General features: G+C 36.2%; 1 protein-coding gene across 1 annotated transcript in view; it reads left to right on the forward strand.

Annotated features, from left to right (window-relative positions):
• The window catches only part of ME1 (malic enzyme 1), a 112,428-nt gene that overhangs the window by 85,145 nt on the left and 6,112 nt on the right, over nucleotides 1–21,171 (forward strand). Inside the window, exons 7-13 of the mRNA XM_070932875.1 lie at nucleotides 2,620–2,729; nucleotides 5,468–5,565; nucleotides 8,308–8,421; nucleotides 11,946–12,051; nucleotides 14,952–15,094; nucleotides 17,398–17,571; nucleotides 20,604–20,702. Coding sequence (XP_070788976.1) covers nucleotides 2,620–2,729; nucleotides 5,468–5,565; nucleotides 8,308–8,421; nucleotides 11,946–12,051; nucleotides 14,952–15,094; nucleotides 17,398–17,571; nucleotides 20,604–20,702 — 844 coding nt within the window. The remainder of the gene's footprint in view (nucleotides 1–2,619; nucleotides 2,730–5,467; nucleotides 5,566–8,307; nucleotides 8,422–11,945; nucleotides 12,052–14,951; nucleotides 15,095–17,397; nucleotides 17,572–20,603; nucleotides 20,703–21,171) is intronic.

Raw genomic sequence — 21,171 nt, forward strand, 5'->3', positions numbered from 1 at the left:
TGCCCTAAAGAAACTGGGACATCAAAAAGGAGATATTAAATGGACCTGTATTACTGAGATGCTAAGAATCTAGAAAGTAGGAATGGCCACCATAACAACATTGAACACCGTTCAAACTTGGTTGCCTTTTTGTTTATTTTAATGAAAACAAAAATTGGATACGTGGGATTCTCACTGGAGCTAAAGGAAGGAGGCAGCCACAAGACCAGATGGGAAAGTGGGCAGCAGTAATTATGAGTAAGAAGCAGTGGAGATCAGGGAATCCAGATGTTTTCTGACTCATGTGGCTAGTCTGTAACAAAATTTCCTAGACTGTCACCAAGTTTCAAATGCTCAATTTGAGTAAATTTCAGACAAATTGAAAAGAAAAGATAGGATGATGATGATGGCAAAACAGGAACCTGAACCTAAACTCAACTCAACAGGATCAAATGCCCGGAAGGCTGCTGAAGTGAAAGCTTTGAGTATCAGATGGAATAACTGTTTAGCAAAAGACAGTAAAACCATAAAGAGAGGAATAATCTTTCCAATTCAATAAGCTACAAGCTTTAGTGAAATGTGATAATCACAGTAGCTTCATTAAATTGTTGAAATGACCTGGCCTAAAGTTACTCCTGTGTGTTAGGGAATAACACTTTAAGTATCTTTCAAGTTATGTTTTGTTTGTTTGTTTTGAAACTTCACATAGAATCAGATGGATTTCTACATGAAATCTTAAAGAAAAATATTGATTTGATAAAACTTAGTGTGACTTCAAGCAAGCATTCATGTTTGATCAAGTTGGTAACCATTTGTGTCAGATAAATACTACAATGGCATTTGTCCCTACATATTTTTCCATGGGATTTCAGAATACAATACCAGCAAATAAGTCATAATTTGATTCATGTATACTTACATGTACAGGTGAGCAGAATTGATTTAATCTAAATGGAATTACTTTTAGAGAATTTACATAAGGATACATTCCAAAATGGAATTAGATTCCTTGCAGAATTGCTATCAACATTTTTAATTCAGTTTTTATCTAATAACTCTGAATTCAGTTTTTATTCTAGACCTTTATTTTTTTTAAAGAAGAACACAATTATTTCACATTACATTCTATTAAAAGGCATTTTAATTGAGGTATGGAAGGTTTTCCATCCTTCACAACCTAAAATAACAGTACAATGAAAGAGCACATTTCATATTTTCAAATGCTTTTACTATTTTGGTTTGACATTTTCAAGTTTGTGCTATAAACATTTAACAGCAAAGTTTTTTGCTAACATCATTATTTGGTAGTTACATTTCATTAAATGAACCTGAAAAATAAATTAGGATATTTTGCTCTATACTGCTAAAGTGATCTCATAAGTGCTGTATGAAATTTTATGGCTAAGTTATAGTATACCTTATGTTGATTTTATTGAAAATTCTAACTTTAGCCGTTGATTGAAACAAACCTTGAATTTAGTCTTTTGTACATTTTATTTATTTTTATTTATTTATTTATGCAATTTATATGCTGCCCTTCTCCCGAAGGACTCAGGGTGGCTTACAAGAAGGAAGAAAAAATTACATAAACAACAGTCAATTTCAAATTAGTTAACATTAATTAAAAATTTAATTAAAATTATTAAAAATCACCCCGAAGGATTCAGCCCATTTGGTGAAAAAGCCACGTCTTCAATTCGCGGCGGAAGGAGAGGAGGTCAGGGGCTGTCCTGAGACTGGTGGGCAGCCCATTCCAGAGGGTCGGCGCTCCCACAGAAAACGCTCTCCCCCTGGAGGCCGCCAGCCGCCAGTGTCTGGCTGACGGCACCCTGAGGAGGCCCGCTCTTTTGTACTTTTTTACTTAGTAAATTAATATAAAAGCCCTACACACTAGGTTAATCTGTACAAGAGTTAAGTTACTAGTTTGCCAAAAAATATATTTCATAAAATTGATAGAAATAATGCTACTGCATTATATAATCAACAGACTTTTTCTTAGCTATCATAGTTCTAGTAGTATCTGAAAGAGAAATTATCTGGAAATGATACATGTATGAAAGAGGAAGACTTTGATCATATGAATAGGGGCACCATTTTGATATTTTTTGACTTCCCTTTGCAGACACCATTGCTTGCTTAGAATGCTGACAATGACTTTTACAAGCTTTATAGAAAAGTTTTCACGATCACTTTAAAACAGATAACATTTTGTATGAAACATATCAAACAAAATTTGTCCCAGTCCATTACTCTGCAATAATTTTCTTGTGCTGTGGAAATTCAAAGCCTGAGTTGTTTCTACTCCTCTTTTAAAGAAATAGCAAAGTAATTCCTTTCAGCACAAGGAGTCTGTCACTGACTGCTATTTTTACATACAGAAGTAAATGCCCAGAAAATTATCCATGTAGGGATAGTTTCTAGTTAGTAAAAGGCCATATAATTCACTGCTTCAGTTTTGTTTTAAAATGGATAAATTTAAAATAACGATTAAGCATCTAAATCTGTTTAATGCCAAGTCTTTTGCTCACAGTAAGCATGTTGACATGGAATTGAAAAAATATTGGAGGAGCAATCATATACTATTAATGTAATTTAATTTTACTGTTATCATTTTAAATATATAATGTTTTGTACCCTTAGGTATGGCAGAAACTGTCTCATTCAATTTGAGGATTTTGCCAACCAAAATGCATTCCGTCTTCTGAATAAATATCGCAACTTATACTGCACTTTCAATGATGATATTCAAGGTAATGAAATATTTGTAATCCCTGTTTAGCAGAGGACAATATGATTTAATAACTTACTATTTATAAAGACTCTGTGTCACATCCAGGCAACCCATTACATCATGTGCTTGTAGATCCACATAATGATAGGGGTAAAGTATACAAGCCCTTTGTGGATTTCCTGCGCTGGCCTGAAGAGAGACACTGGTTGATCTTTGCTGTCCCACTGTCACATTTTAGCTCTCCTGAGAGGGAGCTAAAGGTGCTTCCCTGGCTTATTTGTCATGAGGCATCTGTGGACTCCCAGCACTTTTAGTAATTGAATACAGCTTTTACCCAGTGGTGAAATACAAATTTTTTTACTACCGGTTCTGTAGGCGTGGCTTGGTGGGCTTGGAGGGCATGGCTTGGTGGGCGTGGCAGGGGAAGGATGCTGCAAAATCTCCATTCCCACCCCACTCCAGGGGAAGGATATTGCAAAATCCCCATTCCCACCCCACTCTGGGGACAGCCAGAGGTGGTATTTGCTGGTTCTTTGAACTACTCAAAATTTCTGCTACTGGTTCTCCGAACTGCTCAAAATTTCCACTACCAGTTCTCCAAAACCTGTCAGAACCTGCTGGATTTCACCCCTGCTTTTACCCTTTACTAATTCTTGCATATGCATGCAAGAACTATTGACTATCAAAAGGGCCTTGGTAGTACAGTGGTCTAAAGCACCCTGTTATTAAGAACAGCCTTCCATCCTTTCTAAGGTAGGTAAATTGAGGACCCAGTTGTGGAGGCAATAAGCTGACTTTGTATAAATATACAAAAGTATGAAGGCTATTGCTTAGCGCATTGTAAGCCGCCCTGAGTCTCCGGAGAAGGGCGGCATATAAATCAAATAAAAAAAAAATATCTGCTAATTCAGTTCTTTGGAGACCAAAGATGATTTGATAAAATACAATATTATTAAGACACATTTACCTACGAAGTTTAAAATAGTGCAACCAATGGTATTTCCTGTGACATTCTATGAAAGCAAAAAGAAGACTTTGAAGAAGCAGAATAGGGAGAGTATCCTTTGAACATGGGTGTTGGAAAAGACTTCTTAGAATACCATGGACAGCCAAGAAATAAAGCCCATTGAACATATCAACAACTTGAGTTCCCATTTGAGGTACTAGGCTCAAATTATCCTACTTCAGACACATTGTACAAAGACCCAGCTTTCTGGAAAAGGCTTTAATGCTGGGAAAGAGGGAGGAAAAGAGAAAAAAGTTGATGGATTCAGACCCAAAGGACCAGGTTAGAGACAGATTGTCATGGAGTAAATCTGTCCATACAGTTGCTAAGAGTCAACACTGATTTGATGGCATATAATCAATCAATCATCTCATTATCATTGCTTAACATTTCCTAAATATATATACAGGTGAGGAATTTGTATTCCTAAATCTCATTAACCTCATCATCTCATTGAGAATCCCAAACTCTTACAACTTCACAATGCTGAAATCCTGCAGGAAAATGGCAATTTTCAGTGCATGGTGTTTGATACTTTATGACAGTCTTTTCTTGTATTGGTGACATTTTCTAATGTTGAATAGCCTTGGCTTGTTCAGCAGCTTCATTCTTCAAATCTCCACTGATCTTCTTAATACATTGTGTAACAAAATATTTTCTTTTATGGACAAATAATATCACATTTACCATTCCTATGTATAATGAATTGTGTTCCTGGAGGGTATTATCTAGAGTATTATCATAATACTTTATCAAATTTTTCATTTGATGCAATTGAATAAGGGTGAGAAGAGTGATGAACTCTTACTTGAAAAGGAGTAGTAACTTCAGCCCTCCATTGTTTTTACAATAAGATATTATATCATAGGAGAATTAGTATTGTTTTCTGGGCTTAATTATTTCCTAATTATTTTTTCTATGTAGTTTTCCACTAGCTGTATTCATTAGCATTTTAAATCTCTAGCCTTTTCTTCCTATTTCAATAATTATCAAATAAATATAAGGCAAATGCTACTCTTGGTGTGCCTTCTTGAACCTTCTTCTGATTGTAGGGCTGGTGGGGTGAACTTGATCTAAAATGAGAAAGCATAACATGCTTTAGATTTCCTGTGCTAGATGTGGGATTGGACTTCATGGTTTAAATGATCTTTTCAGACCTGGGCTTCTGTAGGATCCTTTTTCACATTGATGTGAAATGTGCAATGCATACATGTGCAATGTAACTTTTCTGCAGATTTTTTTGGGGTGGGGCAGAGGTGGGTTTCAGCAGTTTCTGACCAGTTCCGGAGAACCGGTAGCGGAAATTTTGAGTAGTTCGAAGAACCGGTAGTAAAAATTCTGACTGGCCCCGCTCCCATCTATTCTCTGCCTCCTGAATCCCAGCTGATTGGGAGGAAATGGGGATTTTGCAGTAACCTTCCCCTGGAGTGGGGTGGGAATGGAGATTTTACAGTATCCTTTCCATGCCACGCCCACCAAGCCACGCCCACCAAACCATGCCATGCCCACCAAGCCACACCCACAGAACCGGTAGTAAAAAAAATTGAAACCCACCACTGAAGTGGGGTGAGGAAACCTGGAATGAGTGCTTGTGTGTGTTTCAGCTTAACATTAAATTTTTTTTAAAAAAAAATGCATCTAGGACAAATTCTGTTTTTAAAGTTCACCTAAAAGATGTGTGATTGGTTATCAATGGACATGAGCTGTTATTTCGATGTAATACCATTATTTCTTATTTTATTCTGTTTCAGGAACAGCATCTGTAGCTGTTGCTGGTCTCCTTGCTGCACTCCAGATAACTCAAAATAAACTGTCTGATCATACAATACTCTTTCAGGGAGCTGGAGAGGTTTGTTTATCTATTTTTTTTTTCATTGCTATGTCACTTTTCTGAGAAAAGAGGTGTTTCTGTGCCATATTTGTAGTTTGGTCAAATATTTATTAATTTGATTGGCTGTTTGCCTATTACCCTATTGCCTTAGGGCAGAGGTGGGCAACTATGGCCCTTTTATGACTTGTGGACTTCAATTCCCAGAACTCCTGAGCTAACATGGCTGGTTCAGGAATTCTGGGAGTTGAAGTCCACAAGTCATAAAAGGGCCATAGTTGCCCACCCCTGCCTTAGGGGCAGCAGTTAGTAGATCCCCATGGTTTAAATGACCATAGAATTGTGTGGCTGTGTAGTTCAAATTGACAAGATGCTGGCCTGAGCATTGCAATGCTCCACCCCACCCTGTCTGACATCATTGGGCATAAAAAATGGGTGAGGCTTGCATTGTAAGATTCTGACTTGCTGGTTTTGACTCCTGCACCCTACTCCTCCTTTGGTGCTGCTGGCTGGGCAGATATATTTTTAGTAAGTCAGCTCAGCCAGATTGAATCCAGAGGCCTTTCTGAACCGAATGAAGTCTGTGACTAGTCAGAATCTAGATAGAAAACTTATTTGAATTCCATGCAGACAAGATGCAATATATAAATATGTTAAAATACAACAATGCCAGGGAGTCTAAATGTTGAAATGCTTTTGTAGCCATATCAATGTAGGCCATTTGTTATTGACACCACAATTAGATCCTCAGTGCATTATTTTTTTGTTTAAGTAAAAAACCGTTTCAGTTTATTCCTCACATCCTGAGGAATTTGTACCAACAAACTGAAATTTCAGGGTGTGTACAGGAAAAAAAATCCCCAGCCATGGAACCATATATTTATGCTTTTATGTTTAAGTGACTTTGAGTTTTTATGTCAGGTAACTAAAGGATTCCTCTGTTACTTTGGAAGTCAAAATTGGCCAGTTTGGACTAGTAGTTAAGGCACCAGGCTAGAAAGCGAGAGATCATGAGTTCAAGTTCCACCTTAGCCAGCTGGGTGAATTTGTGCCAATCATTCTCTTTAGACCCAACCCACTTCACAGGGTTGTTGTTTTGAGGAAAATAGGAGGAGGAAGGTGTTGGATATGTTTGCTGCCTTGAATAAATAAATAAACCTCAATATAAGGTATACTATCTACATATCTGCATCAGCAGAAATACTCTGTCCCGTTTCTTTCCCCCCTTTTAATAATTTGGTTGTGAGTAAACTCTGTATAAGGGATGAGAACAACAGACTATGTAGTATAGTGGTTAGATTTTCAAACCAGGACCTGAGAGAACCAGGTTCAACTCAAACATGGAGATTATCAGATTTTTAGCTCAGGTTCCTTCTCTGGGCCATAGTTGAGAAGCAAATGAAAAGTGACCTCTAGTATAGTGCTTTAAGCTCATAAAAAGGCAAGATCTAGATGCAAAAAGTAATTAGTAATGGGGACTTGCTTTCTTTGAACCTCATTGTTTATATGCAGATGTAGAGGTTTTGTCTGGTTAATGAATAAACAGGGAGTTTTTTCTTCATAATTTGTGAACTTGGGTCATGAAATGTTTTATGTATATTCTGAAACTGTCAGAGTCAAAATAAATCAAATGTACAAAACTAACTAACACTTTGTGCCAGAAGATTTTTATTGAGGTTATACAATACCAAAAAAAGTGTAATGTCAGCATTTGTAGATGTTCCAAGGCCATATAAAATAGGTACAGATGTTAACTCAGAAATAATGCCTTGTTTAGTCTCGTTATTTAAATAATCCCTTTCAATTCTGAAGTAAAAACTCAAAGTCTGATTATTCTAAAGTCATTTTTCCCCCTAAGGTGAGCAAATAAGCATATTCATTCTGCTGTGAACTGCAAAGAATCAAAGTGGCCAACTCAAGTTTTCAGTCAAGGCACATTTCAAAGGGCATGATGACCAATTCTAATGTATCACTAAGTCATTTCATTTTAAAAAAATTGCACAACCTGTATTGTCCAAACTGAAGGGGGGTGGGGGTGGGTAGATTTGAAAGCCAAAGAGATGACAGATAGAAATGTCCTAACCTTAACAATTAGATGGCTTGCTGGTGTAGTACTGGCTTTGTTAAGCAGTTCATCTTTTGTTGATCTCTGAAACCTGAAATGGGAAGAGGAAAAGGTTAATTGGAGGCTATTATGGAGATTGTGTGTAAGTGCTGCCAAATAGATGAGTTACTCCTCTGGCTTGTTTTGGTAATGAAAATTTTTAAAAATCAAAATGTCTGTGAATATTGTTGTGTCTAATGGGTATGTGATTTGCACAGAAATGAAAATATAGCAACTCAGAGTGGTGCATAAGCATTAAAAAGGGGAAGTGATGTTTTATATTTTCATATAAAAATAAATATATTTGCATATGTATAAATATATATGTAGATGGGAAGATCTGAATTGATTTCTACTGTATGTGTGTGTGTGTGTGTGAGAGAGAGAGAGAGAGAGAGAGAGGTATATTGAAGTTATACTCCTGTGATGGTGATCCTAGGGCAAGTGTGCCAGAGGCGGCACACAGAGCCCTCTCTGTGGCCACGCGGGCCGTTGCCAGTTGCTCTTTGGGTTTCCGGTGTGCACATGCACGCCGGCCAGCTGGTTTTCACGTGTGCCGGCGCGCCGGAAACCCGAAGACCAGCTGACCAGTGCCGAAAAGGTTCGCCATCACTGTTATACTCTATTATCTGTACACTAATTCTTCCTTTTCTCAACAGGCAGCAATGGGCATAGCCAGTCTTCTCATTATGAGCATGGAAAAGGAAGGGACATCTAAAAAAGAAGCCATAAAAAAGATCTGGATGGTTGATTCAAAAGGATTAATTGTAAAGGTAATAGCATTTCCCTTTCTATTACAAACACACATTATGATTTAAAATTTTTTAGGTACATTGAATAATAATAACAGAAGCAACATACTCTCAAAGTTAGTATATTTTTCCCTGTACACTTAAGTTACAATTGGATACTATCCCTAAGAATTGGATAATAATAATTATCCGTTGGGATAATAATATTGCCATTGAGAATGTGGTAAGTTTCTTCGAAAAACTAAGGAAGTATTTAAATTCCTATTGCAACTTCAGATTTAAATATCTATACATGTGTGTATATGTATATACATACATGCATACACATCATGAATATCTTATGTTTGTAATGAACCTAAAATTGTTTATTAAAATAAGCAAAGAAATGCTGATGTAAAAGATAATTTCCTGCTGATATTTTCCTTTATCTATGCCAGACCTCTACATAAACTTCAGCTGTGTTGCCTCAAATAACTTTTATTGCATAGCAATAAGAGCAGAGACCATGTCCTGCATGCTGTGGTTTATTATGATATCAGCAGTGGTTAGACATTCAGAGTTGCTCAGAGACCTGACAAGGCATTCTGACCGCATTTCTTCCATATGCTAGACAGAGCTAAGACAAAACACATGTATATCTCAAATACTAAAATAATAAAGGGAGTTTAAAGTAATAATTTATTCAAATTAGCATTTCCATCCTCAAAAGAAAATGTTACCTGATTTATTTGTCTTCTCCCTTACAGTAGGTTGTACTGGAAACAAAACATAAACTTAGAATTCCTCTTGGATTTCCGTGCTTCTCTTTAAAAAGTTCATATGATGAATAATGATTTATGTTACTGTTATCTGCACGAAAGCGTGTATTGCTCAGTTGGGATTGCATAGCTGTTGGGTTGAGAAAAATGAAACTTTGAATGGGATAGATTTTCATGGGGTCTTATCAAATGGGAAGATTATTATATATTTGATTTCTATCAAGAAGATTTCCTTAATAACACTCTGGATAACTGAGATGTGCAAAAAGATTTGCACTTCCTATTACTCACGGAAGATTACTCTAAGGAAAGGATACTGCAAGATCATGTATTCAATACTGTGTCCATCTATTAGCATCTATAGTTCTAAGTTTGTTTGTTTTTTTATCATTTCTTGCGATTTAAATTGGCAATGAAGAATATTAAGAAGCGTTTTAAGTGGAAGGGGCAAAGAAGGGCCATGTGTTGTAGCTTGATATGAGTGACTAAACTAATTGGCAGGAATTCTGTAAGCAGCATACCCCTAAGCAGGGGTGCTTAGAATCTAGAACAAAGAAACAGGAAAGCAAATAAGGAGAGGGGAGTTGAAAGTTTAGAGGTGACTACTTTAGGGTTAGTCTAAGAAGATAGGTGGGAAAACATTGTCAAGTGACAGAGAAAAAGCACATCTGTTCTAATTCCTTTACCTCAATCGTTTTCCCTTAAGGAAAGCACTATCAATCATATGAGAAAAAGATAAATTGATGAAAGAAGGAAGTCCCAGTTAAAGGGAGGACAAATTACACCTAAAACATAATGGAATTTGTAGATGTAAGTTCAGAGTTTGTGCAGTCATTTTTCAAAGATGGGCAAATGTCCTTCTCAGGTTCAAAGCAGACAGTAAATTAGGTGCAATTACTGACAGAGCTTTTGTTGTCAGTATCTTGAAAGGCTCTAGAATTCTGTAAACTGGCAGTCCCCAACATTCCCAGCATTTCTGCCACCAGGGACTGGTTTCATGGAAGACAATATTCAGTGCCTAAATAAGGAAGAGAGAAGGTGGCTGAACAATAGCTAAATTCTGCCCTCCAAATAAATCAAGTATGAGTCAAGAAAAGTGACATATTGGAGATTTTGTTGTTAGCCACATGTCAGAACTATGTAATCCCTTGTCCCTCTGCCACTGATAATACATTGCCTTCGGTTCTATAAATAACAAGACTTGTGGTTGCTGACCAGGAAGAAACGGAGAAAGAGAACAAATGCAATGATGTAATTTACACCATGGCAGAAACCTGGCAAGTTGGTTTCTCTCTCTCTCTCTCTCTCTCTCTCTCTCTCTCTCTCTCTCTCTCTCTCTCTCTCTCTCTCTCTCTCTCTCTCTCTCTCTCTCTCCCTCCCTCCCTCCCTCCCTCCCTCCCTCCCTCCCTCCCTCCCCCCCACTCTTTCTGTGGGTAAGGTTATTTATAGTATAACATAGTAGTTCTGGGGCTGCTTTAAAACCCTATTGTTGCATGATTAAGCTTTATGTATGTAATATGTACCTGACACATCTACTATACCAAATGGAAGAAAAGTTAGTATGTAACATACATTTTTTCAACTATATAGTTGAAGGAAACATAATCCTGATGACTTGCAATTCATTTTAAATTCTGTGAAATATGTTTTATATATATATAATTGCATATTTTCTGGACTTTATATATATTGGATCTGATAAAAGTTCTACCTTCTGCTTCATTTGAATCATGGTGGCACTTAAGATTTTTTATGATTTTGGGTTGCATCAAGAATTCAGATTTATAGCTATGGGACAAAATTACTAGAGGCAGGAATATTCCCCCACCTCCAGAATTATTTGGGATTAGGTATGCTTTCTGTGTGGAGGAAAACTCTCCTCCTGTCAGTTGGGTCCTCCCATATATAACTGCAGCCATGGTTGAAGCAGATTCAGACAGTTTCCAGGCCTGAGGCGATGCATGCTATCCTTGTGAGTCAAACAATCCTCTGCTGTCATTTTAGGGAACTTGGAGAATGTCCAATCTCTGAGGGAAAATAAAAGATAGCCTGGCTATAAAGAGACCGGGAGAAAATGGTTCTCTCAAAAGGTTTTGCAAGCAGGGAGGTGGCATTTAATATTTTTCTCAGATGGAAAAATCTAAAATGGACAAATAGCTATTCCTTGTGTGGCCAAAGCTAAGGGCACAGTAGGTGACATGTCTTCTGAGAGGGGACACGTGTACTCTTTTGAGCTCTTGTCTTCTAGATATTCTGGCCCAGCACGTTCTTCTCTGTTGGAGGTCTTTCTATCGTGTCTCTACATTTTCTTATCCTCTCAGCATATACACACACACATAAACAGTGATGCTGGCAACTTATTTATATTTTGTGACATTGTCACCAGGCCCATAAAACTAGTTGAATCCTATGAGGATAGCCTTTCTACATGTATTTTGATTAGGATAGTTTCTAAAATGCAGGTTGGGAAATTTTTAATGACATTTTATCAAACAAACTTTGGAAAGTTTTTAGTGTCACTGAATACAGAGTATCACAGAAATTTAGAGGTCTATACTCCCCTCAAAATTTCTGACTATGCTTCTAAACATGATTTAAATGCTTGCTAAAATTCTTTGACTATAATAGATATTTAATGGATGCCATGTTTTGCAGTTTATAGGTTTATTGATGAGAAAGTCAAAGGAACACTAGTATGTTTTTAAAGGAAGACTGAACATTTTCATTAGAACACAGAATAAATTTAAAACTGTTTTTTTAACTGGTAATCTTTTTTTTTAAACTTAGGGTCGTGTTTCATTAACACCTGAGAAAGAAGTGTTTGCTCATCAGCATGAAGAAATGAAAAAATTAGAAGACATTGTTAACAAAATAAGACCAAGTGTTCTTATAGGTAATAAATGATCGTATATTGAAGTTTGCACTTTCATTTGATATTTATGTCTGTCTCTGTGCCTACGTATGACACATACATATGTATGCACATGCATACATGCACCCAGATACTGGATATGCATACATTTTAGAGAAATTGGTAAAAATATTGTGATCTTTATGCATAAGAACAAATACAGTAATTCTCATAGTTTTGGAAAGTAGGTAAGGTTACAGAGATTTTTGAATTGTACTGTAAGCGATGTGTGAATAATATATGACCTCAAATGTATTTACATGTAATAAATAGCTTCTTGGGTAAGCGGTACAGCGGCCTAGAGGTGAAGATGCTTGCCTCACACTCAGGAGGTTGAGAGTTCAATCTTACGCAGCGCCAGATGTTTCTGTATCTGCTGCGAACTCCGCATAGGCGTCAGGAAGGGCATCTGGCTCATAAATGCTCAGTTCCATTCGGTTGTCCCGACTCCACCCTTATAAAAGGGATTCATAGGATCATAAAAAAAAAAGGGGGGGGAAGCTTTGTGGGCAAGGTCTGTTCTGTGATTTTGCTCCTTGAGTCAAATTATAAAAGTCTCTCTAGTCCTTTTCTCTTTTTAAAATCGTATGCAAATAGACTAAAATATACAATTTTTTGTAGACCCATTTCTATAGTGAAAAATCAGATATAGTATTTTGTATTCCATGCTATATAATGCTTAGTGTTGAATATGAAAAGGATATATTTATTTGGATGTTGTATTAACCTAACAGTGCTCCATAAGCAAGAAAAAATTGGTCAAATATCATATGATTAATTGTTTAAAATCTTTGCTTGAAGAATTGGGAATAAATAAGTTAGCTCATGTTTCTCCAAGATTTTCATTAACTCCAATCTCAGCGACAGCCATGTATGGTATATTATTAGACATTACTCAGGAAAAAGAGTATTGTTATTGTTGGAGAAAGAACAAACAGTGTTTTAACAAATCTAGCCATAAAGCATCAGTGAGATTGTTTTCTAATTTATTTTGCTATGACTAGGAATGATTGTCATTGTACCGTTTGCTTTTTAAAAACAAACTTCACATTAAGTAGTAAAAAAAAGTAAGACAATAACTTTTGGTAAGATCAGTTTAAAATTATGGAGAGCTTTGAACTTCAGTTTCTGTAAGAGTTCTAAGTTGTCAGAGCAAGGGAAAAAAAGAATAAAACAAGATTACATGTTCAAGCTGGTGATACTTTAGTTAAGGCTACAAAGTTCTTTGGGTCTGTAGTATTTGTTTATTACAGTAAATTCATTGCACCTTTATTTAATTTTTGTCAAAGGCAATGTCCTGATGTGAACTTTTTAAAAATGCTGTTATTCTTTTTTCATTTTGTTTGAGCATTGATACAATTGTTCAATTAAGATTTTATGCAAAGAAACCAAGATTCTGATGAAATATGTTTGGCCTCCTACGTATATGTTCATCTATCTCAAACTCTCTTCCTTTTATTTTTTATTTTTTAATATCTTAGGATAGATATATGCAAATATTTCATGAATTGATTTAAGAAACCTTTTAAAACATATTGTTTTGAAAAATGAAGTCCAAATTTCAAAATACCTTATTATTTTATAGCAATGAACAGATTTCATATTCAACAACACATTAATAACACATTTAATAATTGGACTCATGAGGCAACTTCAATAGATAAGAGTAAAGGGATTGTTCTTGGAGAGTAAGAGTTTGGATAATTGTTCAGTTGAAAGTTGTCATTTGCTTCGTCTCTGAATCATATTTCTTATGTAAACATATTAAAATATATTTATAAAGCAGATTGATAAAAATATCTCTGTGCATTTGAAAATGTTTCTTCAAGGTAATTCCAAAAGGTAAAAATGTAGGACGAAGGAAGTTATCAAAGTATCAGAATAGTTATAGAAGAGCAATCTCATCAAATATTTGCAATTTGATTTCAAGTTTGTCTTTTATTTCCATTAAAAGAGAAGGAAAAAATGCTGGATGTCTTTAAAAAACAAACAAACAGCAATTGAGATTAAATAGCGAAGTTATCTGGATTGTTCATGAATTTTTCCTAATGAAACAAGTGCATAGCTCATTAAAATCTCATCTGAAAATGGCCAAAATTGTAACTGTTTCCGATTCCGAAATTTGCTCTCAACATGATCCATTAGAAACTTTTCTTGCATCAGTTTACTTGAAATGAAAAAGGTATAGCACAAAGTAGTGTAAGAGTCAATATTCCAATGAAAATACTTCCAATAAAGTCAGGAATATTTCAGAATACTTTATTCATGAGAGAAAAAAAATGTGCTTTTTGTTTGGAAAAAAAAATTCCCCTTCCTTTTAAGAATTTCTATACTTCTCAATGGGAGGATTTTATTACTATATTCAGTGAAACATCTTAGTGAAAATAAAGAAATGCAATGCATTGGGCAATTATGGAGACTGCCTTTCACTAGAGGGCTATGACATTTGTTCAAGAGTAAACTGGCATACTATTTTAGATTTTATAATCTCACAAAAACATTTCTGGTTACAGAAAACATAGTGGTGCTAAAAAAATGCCTATATCAAAGTTGCCTCATTTATTTAACAGCTAGTAATTCAGTAATTCTGGGAGAAACACTGCACTATGGCAACACCTAACCTATATCATTTATTTTCCAGTCTCGATATAAACATATTGTGGTGAGGGTGAAGATGGTAATGATGCTACAATATATGTAGTAATGTAACTAATTTAAAATAGCACTTCTGTCTGTCTTGTCATTTTTATCTTTTTTAAGTAATGGAGCAGAAATATAATTAAATGAAATTGTTTTTCAATACATCTGCAGAATATTCTTTGAGAGTGAAGGATAAATATTGTTCATTCCGTAATGTTCTGTTATATCTCTGCCTGACATAGGAGTTTCTGCAGTTGCTGGTGCATTTACAAAAAATATTATCAAGAATATGGCTTCCTTCAACAAACGGCCAATAATTTTCGCACTCAGTAACCCAACTAGCAAAGCAGAATGCTCTGCTGAAGATTGCTATTACTTAACTGAGGTACTGGGGTGGGGTAGGGAAGAATTATATTTAAATTGATTATACTTTTTGTTGGCACATTATTAGTGTATATATTCATACAATTGTCTCTGTGTGTATTTATTTTGGCAGTTTTCAGACTTATTTGTGGGTGTTTTTAGCAATATTTCTCCATAAGACCATATGGCCAACATTTCAATTAATAGAGGATTTCATATATATTCAGGAACTAGTAGAATGTATTTCTTCCCTAATATCTGTCACTGGAGAGAGAAATAAAAAGTTGCAACCATTTTAATCATTAAGAGACATGCATAAATTGCAGTCTGGCACGCTGCAAAGCTCCTCAAAATCGCTGTACTACAATAATTGCCTTTCACTGTAAAGTAACAAGTTCAGATTTGTAACATAAGGATAGCTGATATGTAAAAAAAAAAAAAATGGAAGTAATTAGTTACATTTTACCAAGTATTCAGAAAGCATTTTGGTGTTCAGAACAGCTGTTTGGATGAAACATACATGAACCAAAATGCATTTGCCTGTGCAGGAAAGGAAACACAAATGTTTGAGCAGAATGAGATGTGCTTCACTTGGAAATTGATGATAACTAGGAGGAGAAGAGGAAAATTACTGGCGAGGTGTTAGTTGGAGGAGTAAACTAGGCTGGTAGAATATGTGATGTTAGAGGTTTGAGAGCAGGGCTGCAGGAAGGCTTGGAAGGCTTAGGGGAAGGCCAGGGATGGGAGGACTTCTAGAACATTCTCAGTGACTGAGAGGAGAGATGGAATGACTCTACTGAGAAGATGGGGGTTAGGTAGCCAGAGCTATGTAGCTATCAAAGTACCTACCATGCTACTTTGAGACGTTGGTGGTGGCTGAGGGAAGGGATGATACTGGAAAGATGGAGATAATGATTGTAAGTTGAGGACTAGCTATATATATGTGTAAGGTAAAGGTAAAGGTTCCCCTCACAGATATGTGCTAGTCGTTCTCGACTCTAGGGGGCGGTGCTCATCTCTGTTTCAAAGCCGAAGAGCCAGCGCTGTCCGAAGATGTCATGTGGCCGGCATGACTAAATGCCAGAGGCGCACAGAACATTGTTACTTTCCCACCAAAGGTGGTCCCTATTTTTCTACTTGCATTTTTATGTGCTTTTGAACTGCTAGGTTGGCAGAAGCTGGGACAAGTAACAGGAGCTCACTCCATTATGCGGCACTAGGGATTCTAACCGCTGAACTGCTGAACTTTTGATCGACAAGCTCAGTGTCTTAGCTTACACACATATATAGGGAGCCACCGCGTCCCTATATATATGTGTAAATACATACAAAATGCAGCATGTCCTTTTTGCTTATTGAAAAGTAAGCATAAGGATGCAATACAGGAATGGAGGAGTAATGCAAATATTTTTTAAAGCAGATGGAATATGGTTCCATCTCATGACCGGAAGACCTAAAGATGCATCAAAATTATTACTCTTCCATTAAAACATGTAAAACAAGCTTTAAGCATGTAAAACTTTGAGCAAGTCTCCTTTTTTAAAAATGAAGATGAGCAATTTTATGCTCATTCACACAGAAATAATTGATCTTAGTGGAATTTCTCAATAAACCTATATTATAAACCGTATTATAAAATTTAAGTTAAGATTCTGGGCTTGTTCCAAGGTGAGCAGTATTACAATCACCAAATGAAATATTGATCTGTTCTTCTCAGATAACTGTGCAGCAAATTACTCAAATAGATTTTCTGGACTTGTGTTTCATTTTTGTACCATTTGTAACAATAGTTATGAACAAGAACAACTTTAGAAAGGTCATCATCTCAAACTGAGATGAAAGATTCAAAAGAATTGTATAGAAGATAAAATTTCACCAGAAGCTTGTCACGTAGACTTTCTGTGATATAGAGACATTCAACATACGTACACATATGCATAGACCGAATGATCATAACATTCAGCCACAGTTGATTGTGGATGAAGAGAACTTGGAAAAGTTCTCCCAGATGTTTTTTTATAGGAGAAAGAATTAAAAACTATGAAACATAGAAAACTCATTCTTCTTATCTACAGTTAGACAGATGTGGACATTATAATAAAATTATAGAAAGGTTTCAAACTAATCTGAAACTTGCCAAAATATCCAGAAGAAACCACATAGATGTTATAGATATATAACATCAAATAATAGGTCTTTTGCTCTTCCTGTAGTTTCTAATATAATCACTTTATAAAAGCACTGTTATCTACACGAACATTTCAATGTATGCCCATCCTTTCCCATTAAATTACGCTTTGCAATATTATTTTTGTTTCTATTCAGGGACGATGCATTTTTGCAAGTGGAAGTCCTTTTGATCCAGTCACTCTTCCAGACGGACGCATGTTTTATCCTGGACAGGGGAACAATGCCTATGTATTTCCCGGAATTGCCCTAGGCGTTGTTTCATGTGGAGTGAGAAACATAAGTGATGACATTTTTCTCCTTACTGCAGAGGTATTAATTGTTTTTTGTATATATAAATGGGAATGCAGGTTGCCTCCACCGCCCCTTACCAACTTTCTTGTTTGGTGACCTTTCTAAGTTATGACAGTTGAAAAAAAAGCTTTTCATTTAAGGCTGCTGCAGTGTTCCATGGTCACAGGTTCACCATTCGGATGCTTCGCAACTGGCATACCTTTGCAACTGTCGCAGTGTCCTATGGTCACGTGATCGCCATTTGTGAGCTTCATAACCGGTTTCCAACAAGTAGAATTAATGGAGAAAGCAAAAGTGAAATTGCAAGTTGCAGTCACACATGATCTTGTTCATTTACAACAATATGGTATAAAATGCAGTCCAATGGCAAAGGTTTCCTAGTAGAAAACATCACTTCTGGCAAATACGTATTGTGAACATTTTTCTGGTTTCTTCCTTGCCCGTGGTTCTTTTTCTACCTAAGGTATTGATTAATACTACTATAAAATCATAGAGATTGCATCTTTAAAATAAGTTTGAAAAGTGGTTCTTATTTTGCTTGTTTCTATTTGTAACTAAGAAATACAGCGCTTGGGTCTTGAACCCAGTCTGTCAACTTTCCAGCTAACAATCTCAGTGTCTTTAACCAATGAGCCATCACCCCCTGTATAGAATTATAAATCTTATAAATTGTTAAAGCTCTCCAGTTAAAGTTGATAAAAGAAACACTCTACTCATTGTAAGATACGAGTCTTGTTTTCAGGTGTTCTTATTTTCATGCCAAATAAAGTAGAGTTTGGAAATGAAACACTTAAGTCCAGAAGGCTATAATGCCTAATTATAGGCAGTTTCACTTGATGACAAGCATCGTTCTTCTGTGCCTCACCAAGCAGAATTATGTTTGAGCACTTTAAGCTAATGAAATATTATTGTAACTCTGCCTAAATTGCAAGGCCGCCTGGTTTAAAAAAACTTGGATCTGCTTAAAGAAAACTTACTTAGCTGCATCCAATATAAAATTGTGCTGCTTTTTCTTAACAACTTCAGCTCCCCCTTGTGGATTCCAAAATATAAAAATATTATTTTTGATAACATTTATTCAACACTTTCCAGCTTTTAGATTTAAAGAAAATATAGTAATTTTTGTACACTGTAAGAGAAAATAAATTAAATTTTTATGGGCTAGTACATGCCGTATATCAAAAACATTTCGGAAGCTGTAGAACGCAGCTTCCAAGATCTGCAAGTGGGCATTGCACACTGCCCAGAGGCTACCATATGAGGACAGGTTATGCATTGTAAAGATCGCTTTGAGATGGGAGACACTTCCGGTGTAATCCGTTGGATTCCCTGCATGGATTGCCTCTGTGCCTTATGTAGGACAGATAAGGATGAAGTTAACCACCAGATTGCAAGAACACAAATGTGTGGTCAGATGAGAAGACCCAAACTCATTGGTAGCCTCACAGTGCAATGATGTTGTGGCCTGTCAGTGGCCTGTACAGCTAGTAGCTGATTCCGACAGTGAGGAGGCTGGTGTGGTGCTGCGCCAGCAGCCTGTGCAGCTGGCACTCGAATCAGACAATGAGGAGGCTGGAGAAGATGTGGTGCCAGAGGCGGGGATTCAGCCAGGGGCTTCAGAAGCTCCCATAAGTGAAGAGGAAGAAGAGGAGGAGCCTCTTCTCGATGCACGGGCGCGCAGAGCTGCCAAAAAGCAGGAGGAGGTCTCCTCGAGAGTAAGGCTTGGGGCTAATTGGCTACTCCCTTAGCCTATTTAAGGAAGGATGACGACTGAGGCAATTTGCAGAGAACAACTTCGTTCACTCTCCTTCGCGTCTGGATCTTAGTTCTCTTAATCAGTTTCCTGCAAATTGCTTCTGGGCCAACCATAGTAAGATTACGATTATTTATTCTTTGGATTCTTGTAGGCTGTTAAGAAAGTTAATTAACAGCCTTTGTTTGAAAAAGACTGATTTAATTTAGTAAACTAAGGTTTGTACAGACTTTGTGTGTGCTGCGTTCTTTGGGGTCCGTAGCTGGGGCAGAACAAATGAACAAGGACATAGATTCAATTTTGCAGCTAGTAAGATTGTTGGACGAGCAGGCACAAAAACAGCCAGAGAAGTGATTGAAGCCTTGGAAACGGGCCCCTCCTCAGTCAACAGGAATGCTAATTTACCATCAGCTTATCAAGTACTTAGGAGGGGAGGGCTTGGCAGTACAAGCAAACAGCCAACGACTTACTAGCTAGCCATCAACATCTAAAAAGCCACATAAAATAGGCACTATATAAATACCACACAGACTAACTCAGGGGTCTCCTAACTTCTTAAAGTTCACACTTCTTAAAGTGGCCAATTTAGGAGACACCCCCCCCCCCCCCAAGCTAAACTGATAAAACAGCATCCTAAAAGGCAATGGCAAATCACGTCTGTATTATGCCAAGAATATTACATGAACATGAAGTTAAAGCCACCGGGAGTCAAGTTCAAATTGGAGAGTTTGTTTTCAAAGTCAAGGATGTCTTCTTTTTTTCCCCTAGCCTTTTCTACATGCCTGAAATTATTTGTTAGGTCTGACAATTGATGCAGTTGATAAAAAGAAAGAGGGATTTTTGAGAGCTTAAAAAGAGCTAAAGTTGCTTGAATTCTGCTTTCCTTGCTCTACATTGAATTCTGGACTACAGTGTATATCTGTATGAAAGGAAAAAAAGAATAAAGCTCTTTAAGATGATCTTTGAATAATTGGTCTTCAAAGTTATTTCCATGATATGTTAGTATATTCTGGATGTTGGTAGGAAACACCTGTAGAAGCAGTTGTAAAATTAATATAATGTAATGTAATGTAATGTAATGATAATATAAAAAAAAATAAAGGATCAGAGCATTGGATCAGAAAAATGTAGGCAAACCGGCAGGTATCAGAGATGAAGCTACTGTCATTTAAAACTCCCATATATGTTCATTTCTGATTTTTTTAAATTTACGGCAACTTTTTCTTCTTTAAACAAAGGTATCAGCAATACATGCATCTAATATATATATATATATATATATACTTTTTCTTCCTAGGTTATATGTCAACAGGTATCAAAGAAGCATTTAGATGAAGGCCGTTTATATCCACCTTTAGCTGCAATTCAAGACATCTCTCTTAAAATTGCTGTGAAAGTAAGTTCATTCTTTACTGACTAATCATATTATGTGTCAGCCCTTCAAGATAAGGTTATGAATTCTAATTACTTTTATTATAAGGTTATGGTAACAGAAACTTGCAGGTATGACTGTACCTTTCCTCTCTCTGCTTTTATGTTCAAGAATACTATGGAGGGTCAAGCCTGAGATGCTTTCTCAAATTATATTCCTGCTTTGGACTCCAATTTTTCTTTTTTTTAAAAAAAATATATTTTTTTATTTTTTTTTCCAAACATAAACATAAAATATATTTTTTAAGAACGAGGTCTTGATCTGGTCATAGATAGGTACAATTGTTTACATTCCTTTAACAAGCTCTAATCCCAATTTTTTCATTACATCTTTTAAAATTCAAAATCAAAACTCAAATTTTTAACACAAATTCTAACATCTTATTCTAAACCAATCTATTGTATCATCAAAACCTTAATTTTCAAATAAACTC

Source organism: Pituophis catenifer, unplaced genomic scaffold (genome assembly GCF_029215685.1).
Source record: "Pituophis catenifer annectens isolate HBS135680 unplaced genomic scaffold, rPitCat1.0.hap2 SCAF_1, whole genome shotgun sequence".
In the NCBI taxonomy this organism is placed as follows: Eukaryota; Metazoa; Chordata; class Lepidosauria; order Squamata; family Colubridae; genus Pituophis; species Pituophis catenifer.